General features: G+C 30.9%; 2 protein-coding genes across 4 annotated transcripts in view; one reads left to right on the top strand and one right to left on the bottom strand.

Annotated features, from left to right (window-relative positions):
• LOC107605288 (AUGMIN subunit 1) overlaps positions 1 to 4,085 on the top strand; it is a 4,638-nt gene extending 553 nt beyond the window's left edge. Inside the window, exons 2-7 of one of the 3 annotated variants that reach the window (XM_021105021.1) lie at positions 482 to 651; positions 1,575 to 1,707; positions 1,807 to 1,941; positions 2,088 to 2,211; positions 3,147 to 3,284; positions 3,741 to 4,085. In XM_021105021.1, coding sequence (XP_020960680.1) covers positions 482 to 651; positions 1,575 to 1,707; positions 1,807 to 1,941; positions 2,088 to 2,211; positions 3,147 to 3,284; positions 3,741 to 3,848 — 808 coding nt within the window. In that variant the 3' untranslated portion in view covers positions 3,849 to 4,085. Of the gene's footprint in view, positions 1 to 200; positions 652 to 1,572; positions 1,708 to 1,806; positions 1,942 to 2,087; positions 2,212 to 3,146; positions 3,285 to 3,740 lie in introns of those variants that run through there. The other 2 variants (XM_016307119.2, XM_016307121.2) reach the window with 2 other exon arrangements.
• Positions 3,932 to 7,509, bottom strand: part of LOC107605287 (carotenoid cleavage dioxygenase 7, chloroplastic) — a 10,872-nt gene continuing 7,294 nt past the window's right edge. Inside the window, exons 5-7 of the mRNA XM_016307118.2 lie at positions 7,111 to 7,197; positions 6,160 to 6,480; positions 3,932 to 5,460 (exon numbers count right to left, since the gene is read on the bottom strand). Of these exons, the coding sequence (XP_016162604.1) occupies positions 5,305 to 5,460; positions 6,160 to 6,480; positions 7,111 to 7,197 (564 nt within the window). The 3' untranslated portion in view covers positions 3,932 to 5,304. The remainder of the gene's footprint in view (positions 5,461 to 6,159; positions 6,481 to 7,110; positions 7,198 to 7,509) is intronic.

The following is a 7,509-nucleotide window of genomic DNA, read 5'->3' on the forward strand; positions in this document are numbered from 1 at the left end:
TAATTATTTAATATTTTAATAAAAATTATTATTTATACACTAAAATTAATAATTAAAATTAATTATTAATATATTTATATATAAATATATATGTGATAAAATATATTTATATTTTAACCTATATCTTATACTGATTTAATAGTTAATTTTAGTGTCCTTAAGACATAATCGTATTTTAATAGTGGGGAACAGGAACAAAGATTAATTCAAATTTCAATTTCAATTTCAATTTCAACCCACTATTTCCCCACCAGTGAGCGAGAGCATCCGATCAGGCCTTCCCGGCGACATCTACGCCTTTCTCTGACACCGCCGATCTTCAGCAACAAGCTGTGACGTCAATACAAATCCCAAAATCACCTCTCATTTTCGCACTCTCTCTCTCCCGGCTCGAATTACGAATGGCCGATCAGAATCCTGCGGAGCTAGAACCAAAGAGCGGCTCCGATGCGTCTTCTCGGATCGAGAAAGTGAGTGAGTGGTTGGCGAAGACATTCGAAGCCACCGGCAAACCCGTCCCAGAGTTTGAGTACACGCCTCGCAGCGTCTCGCATTTGCATAGTCTCTTAACCGTCTCCAAAGCCAAAGACGAAGCTGCGCGTCTCGTCGCTCGCGATTTCCGCCAGAAGGCCTCTGAGTACCGATCCCAAGGTACGGTTCTAATTAACCGTGATTCAAGTTAATTCAAGTTAGTGAGACTCCTGCATCATGGAAGTTATAGATTTATTGTTGACTGGGGCCTCAATTCTCGCTTTACCAATTTCCTTTTTTAATTTTTAATTTTATCTTTTTTCTATTAGGGATTGATTACTGGAATTCCTAAGTCCAGATTTGATGAATTCTATTTTTCTATTCTTAATTATTATTATTTTCTTGGTTTGTGATCTGAGATGACGATGATGATGATTGTTTGAAGGACAATACTTTGATCAAGTTACTTATGCTCATTTTACATCAAATGATGGCATGTGCAGATTTTTGTTGAAATTAAATTATGTACCGATCTCAAGAAGAATTCAATACGTAACCGTTTGAGTTGAGAATCGGATAGAATGGATGCTAGGAATTTTTTTGAAGTTTACTACTTGATTAATCTTATGGTTTTGGATCTGGTTGTTGTTCATGGGTGATGAATGAGGTGTTTGCTAAATGTGGCTTCGCTGAATACTAAATTTCCAGGAATTTAGAGCTGGTTTGATTAATTTTCTGTTTTTGTTTTTGATTGATATGCTTTATTCATCTTCAAGATTTTATTAAAGGAATGCTGGTTCTATAGTTTCTTTTAAAAATAAATGAAATCGAGGTAGCATGCTTGTTCGTCTTGGTGATTGTAGCACTGTTCTTATCAATTGAAATATTGGAATGAGACCAGAAAACAAAACAAATCTAACATTTACTAATGTGGTATTGTCGTTGTAACTCTCAGGGTTAAAAATATTTTGGACAATTGATTGAAATTGATGAATTTAGGGTCTCTTGTTCATCATGGATAAGTGGTTTGGTAAATTTTGGCTGGGTTCTTAAAATTGCAGTGTTGTCCTGAACTTGATCTCTGTGTTGGTTTCATTGTGTAGCTGCTAGAATTAGAGAGATTTTGGAGAATGTGGGTTTGGCACAGGAGAGTTTGCCTTCAAATGTGGTTGCATCTGCACAAGTTCTTGCCAATGTGGCTAACTTGTTGAATATAAGGGACACTGAACTCAGTAGGTTGGTTTTGCTTTACCAAATCTTTTTTGGGATGGGAATTTTAATATTGTTTATTTCTATATTTTGCTTTGAAGTTTGAACCTTGAAGGCTGTATTTAGCTTTCTTGTAGCAATGGGTGATATTTCCTTGCGGAAAACTGGTGTTGAGGAGAAAAGGGCTAAAGTGCAGAAAGAGTCCAAGGTTCTCCTTGACTACACTAGAAAGGCTATAGCCAGACTTACATATCTAAAAAGGTAAGTTTTAAAATGAATTATGTTTCTGTGTGCTTCTTGCAAGCACAATTTCTTGGAAATGTAGATGTGAAACTGAGAAGTATGTTAATTTTTGTCAAAAATGTTCTTTCATTTTCTACTCAGTTTTACGAAATAAATTTTGGCAGAACTCTTGCCCAACTAGAAGATGAATTACCTCCATGTGAGGTTCAGATGGAAAACTGGAAGACAAACTTGCAAGTAATGGCTGCAAAAGAAAGACAATACATACAACAATGCGCCAATTACAAGGTAATGCTTCTTGTTTATGTCCTCAAAATTTAGTTTGTATTTATATTTTGGATGGAAAGCGATAGGATGAAGAACTAGCATGCAAGGGTTATAGTCAGTGATGAGGATAAGTAAGTAGATAAAATAGTATAGCCAAAGAGTTGTTGTTTTCTACTTCGCAGACAGGGAGTATAGAAGCAAACTACTGTCATTGGAGAAACTGTGAATTATCCACCTTTATAGTTTGCACCCATTAATCCATACAGTAGGACAGATATTTTGCTTGCATTCTAAACAACTTTCCTAAGACATAGAACATCATATGTTCTCAAGTTTTTTTCTTATTTATCTTGAAACCTCTAGATGAATTGATACTTTAAATGTTTGAAGATGTTGAAAGGTTTCATTTAAGAATCGTTTCAATATCTATCTTTGATTAACTAGCTTGATCAATAAGGACATATGGATCTTGTAGAATCAGCCTACCCAAAGTTTAAACTTGAATATTCTGTTCTGTTAAACAATAACAACCTTGCTCTGTTCCACTAGGTGAGACCAGTTTGATGGATTAGACTAGAGAATAGTATCCTACCATAAATCATGTTTATAGTATAAAGTTCTTTTATGCTTTCATCAGAAGTTTTTATTGGTATCAAGTTCGGGTCACCTATTTCCCAGCACACTACATTGAAGTCTAAATTGTTGGGGTGATAGAAGTTCCTGATAAAGGTTTAAAATTTTGGGATCTCTTGACGTTTTAAGGCTGGCGATTATAGATTTCATACATCATACCGTGCTTGCCATTTTCTTTATAGCAAATGGGGGTTTTCTGGAGCACTTTTTGTATAAAGACTCTAAAACTAGTAAATTGTAATCGTTGATTGCCTGTTAACGTTGTTGCCAATTGACATAGTTGTTATTTCGCTACATTCCTTAATTCTTCTGATCTTTTGCAGGCAGTTCTCAATCATGCAGGCTATACCCCAGAGATTAGCCACAGGGTGTTAGTTGAAATGGCTGAGCATAAAAAGGAGTTGGAGAAGAAAACTAAGCCCATCCTTGAGACACTAAGGAGCTACCAAGATTTGCCGCCGGTATTTGATATTTTACATTCTCTCCAGTTTTTGCTCGCGTGCTGAACTATATATATATTTGGGAATCCGTTTACTCTAAGAGGAAAACTTATCCGTTCACTGATAATTCTCTATCAACATTGAAATTTACGAATCCAACTGAGTTGATTATATTATCTTAATGATCAAATTTTCAAAAAGGTAGGACATCAATGGTTGTTTTTTTCTATTAGTCAACATTTACTTGTATTTTTAAAATAAAAATAAAATTTGTCAAAATAAAGAGGATGACGAAGCACCAAATTATTTTCAAACGTTATGAAATTTCATTCACATGATCTGTATGGTGGACTTTTAATTCAAAGTTTGGATGAATGAAATTTAATGTCAGTAAAGAGTTATTGAGTGGAATAAGTGTATAAAAAGTAACTATGTTTTGTCTATTCTAACATTTTATGGCTAATGGGAATTTTCCAGGATAAAGCTTTGGCTGCCTTGGCTATTGAGGATAAGAAAAGACAATATGCTGATGCGGAGAAATATCTTGAAGATGTATTGCAATCGGCTCTTGCCAATTCAGGGTGATATACTACCATCCATTTTTTAAATTTCGTTTTTTATTCTACTTTCGAAAATGTTTGCTTATTGAGTTGTTGTAGGCTTGTCTCTTGAGAATAGGCTAAAAGGTTATGCATTTCTAGGTTATGGCTTTGCTACTTGCTAGTAGTACACACAACCTAATTGTGAGATATTAGTGCTTGAGTATCTATTAAGTTCGACATTGATTGTCACAATGGTTGAATACTAATCTGCTTCCATCGAGTCCAGTGTGAAAATTCCAAATAAGTTAGATTTCAGCGGCAATTACGAATTCTCAGTAAGGTAAAGTTCACCGATAACTAGAGTTCTACAATTATCATTTGGGGTTACTTGTACAAATATGCTCACTAACTATTAATGCAAGTCTAATATAATAAGCTAGGAGTAGGAGTAACAGTCAATTTAGTCTCCCTATTTTCACACAATTACAATAACAAGTTTAATAGCTAATGTCAAGTACGAAGTTTTTTTTTTAATTAACATTCTTATATACTTTGGAATAAATAATTCATAAATGTTAAGGGTTAACATTTTTATTATTTGTCTTTTATTTTTTCTTAATTTATTAACTTATTGATCACAAAAAGAAGATCAATATATTCCTCAAAATAAATTTGATAACATTTAAAAATTCAAAAGATATTCTTTATAATTGTAAAAGTATCATACTAAGACAACTCAATAAAAGATAATTTTATATCTTTTAATAATATAAATTGTCTTATATCAAAAGTAACATAGCTAAACAATCATTTTATCCTAATTAATTTTTGTTTATTTCTCTGAAAATTTGGACCTCAACATACTTTTACAGTCTTTTACGATAATCTTTGTAATATACAGAAATATAATTTTGATTAACATATAATGTCATATATATCATAAGAAGTTTGATAAGTAAATACTTTAATGTATTTAGCTAAAACTGTTTAAGCAATTATTGTAAAGATAGTATTGCATATAACCTATCTACAAATGTAATCATTATTATATAATAAAGTCACTAACCTGAAATAGGAAAAAAATTAGTCAATAACCTTTTTTGTTTACTGTTTGTTACTTTTTGTTCGTTGATTGTACAGCTCCTCATACTTTTGTGTCATTTATTCAATGTAATTATTCATGAGAAGATGTCTTGATGTGTAAATTATTAATTAAGAATTATTAAATGATTTGACATGTTAGACTAAGTTATTTAATATAATATATATGCATCTTAATTATTATTTTCACATGAATACATTCTCATATAAGTATCCACTTTTTTGAAACCAAAAAACCTGAGTTCATGCTTATATTTACACTATTTTTAGTATAATCTAATTTTCAATTATAACCTGTTGTTTACATTAACCTCTTTCGTGTACGCATATAAACTACAACCATCAATTGTGCGAACCATGAGTGAAAATTCATTTTAATGTAGAAGGTTTTTCATAACTTAAATTTGGTTCCCGCTAGCTGCCCAAAAACCATGAAATCCTAAGGGAAAGTTTAAATGCCTTGGAATTTCAAGTCTGGCGACGAGGGCTTTGGAGGTTCCTATCATTTTTGGGTTCAAGATAACAAGGTAACATCTCTGCATTGAAACTGCATACTGCAAAACAAATAGATATATAACATCAGCTAAGTAAATGTGCATAAACAAAACCTCGTTTGCAACTTTTATATTGATGTGTGTGTGTGTATTTATACATATTTGTGGTTGTTATCGTGATTGAAGTCATTGCAACTTTTACAATGAGCAATGCAGTCCTTGTGTCATGATTTTCTTTTTCCTGTTTCAACTTAAAATGAGTGTATATATAAGTGCAAACTCACTTCCAGTTATCTTTATTTGAAGTTGAATGCTGTAAATAATTTGACATATTTGAGTAAAATATTATTTAACAATTTCAACTATCAACTTTATACTAGAGTAATTATATGTGAATTTTCACCTTATATATATTATGACTTTTAGAACTGTGATACAACTTGATGCAATTACATTTACTGATGTCACAATATAATTTGTAGGGTAATGAAATTGTCACTCCTATTTACATGATTTTTTTAATCATATATTTATATGAATTATTTATAAAAAAAAGTGGCATTATCAAAATATGACTCACAAAATTCATTTCCAATATTATATATTTGCAATTGTAATTGCAAATGAGATTATAATTGTTCTTTAAGCTAAGTTAAATCCTGAATTTATTCAATTACTTGATTGAAATAACATAATTTATTATCATTCGCCATTTGTTTAGAGAATAAATAAATAAGAACTGGTAAAATTTGTGCTGACCTCAACAACAAGGAGGTAGCCATCATCTTCTTCTTCTAAATCACTTTTTGGGACAAAAATAGGCTCCCCAATAAATCTTCTGCTTCCAACAGTCCAAGTTTGCACAGAATCTGTCTCTGAATCTAACTTCACAACAGTATCAAAAGGGAAGCTTGGTAATGTTTTACGTGACCCTAAAGTAGTTGCAGCATAGAGATACTTGTTTCTCTTGCCAGAAAATGCAGGATTTATAGTAGGAAAATCTGAAGATTTCTTCCATTTCTTCATAGCCTTCACATTGCATTCTTGGCAATTGTGGTCAGAATCTAATTTTATTGATACCTGCATACATTATTATCATTTCATATAAATGTTGATCAGCATCAAGATGACTATTTAGGAGAATATTCTACTTTCTCTTCCTTTATGGCGTAACTCACTTTTTGATATATCTTTGATAATTTAATTTATATTTATTTAAAAGTTTATATTAAAATTGACAGCGAGAGGGAAAGAAAGAGGTTGAGAAGTAAGAATGTGATACAAACAGCCAAGAAAAGATGTAATTCAAAATTTAAAAAATGATGATAAACAGTAGAAGAAAAAAAAACATTGCACAAACATAATAGAATATGAGTTATTATATGGCAAATACTAGTAACGTACCTATTAATTTACTTTTTTGTAAATTAAATAATAATAATAATAAATTTAAAATTAATCAAGATGGTAAGTGTGTTATATTTAAACTAAAAATTCACGAGTTCAACTTTTGAAATGAACAAAATAATTTTTTTTATAAATTATATATAATATAAAAAATTTTGATAATGAAAATTTATATACCAATTCTCTTGATAATTAAAAATTTGATAAGAACAGTTGGGTTTCTAGAAGAACAATTATGACTCGTTGAACTAAAAGTGCATGCACAGAGGAAAAGAAAAAGGGGAGAGGAATATCGATATATACCTGAACAAGATGAGGCAACAAGTTATTTTCACCTTGTATGTTCATTATTGATGGATCTAGCTTTTGATTTTGCCAATTGTATCCTGATAATATTGACCAAAACAACTTCAGTTAGAAATGCTTGGGAATAAATATATGATTACTAAGTCAATTATTTTAATTTTGTTTCTTCTTAAATGTCGTGATTAGAAATATTTGAACCTTATTAAATGCTTAATGCGTTGGATGTAAATGCATAGGAGAATATGAAAATAAAATAATTTATATATTGTTGGATCAAATAGACTCATTTTTCTTCTAATAAAGGTTTATATTTTCATATTTTTAACTAATGTCCAAATAAATTTCTAATAAAAAATAAAAATAATATATACATACAAAAAATTCAGCCACAAAATC

Source organism: Arachis ipaensis, chromosome B06 (assembly GCF_000816755.2).
Source record: "Arachis ipaensis cultivar K30076 chromosome B06, Araip1.1, whole genome shotgun sequence".
Classification (NCBI taxonomy): Eukaryota; Viridiplantae; Streptophyta; class Magnoliopsida; order Fabales; family Fabaceae; genus Arachis; species Arachis ipaensis.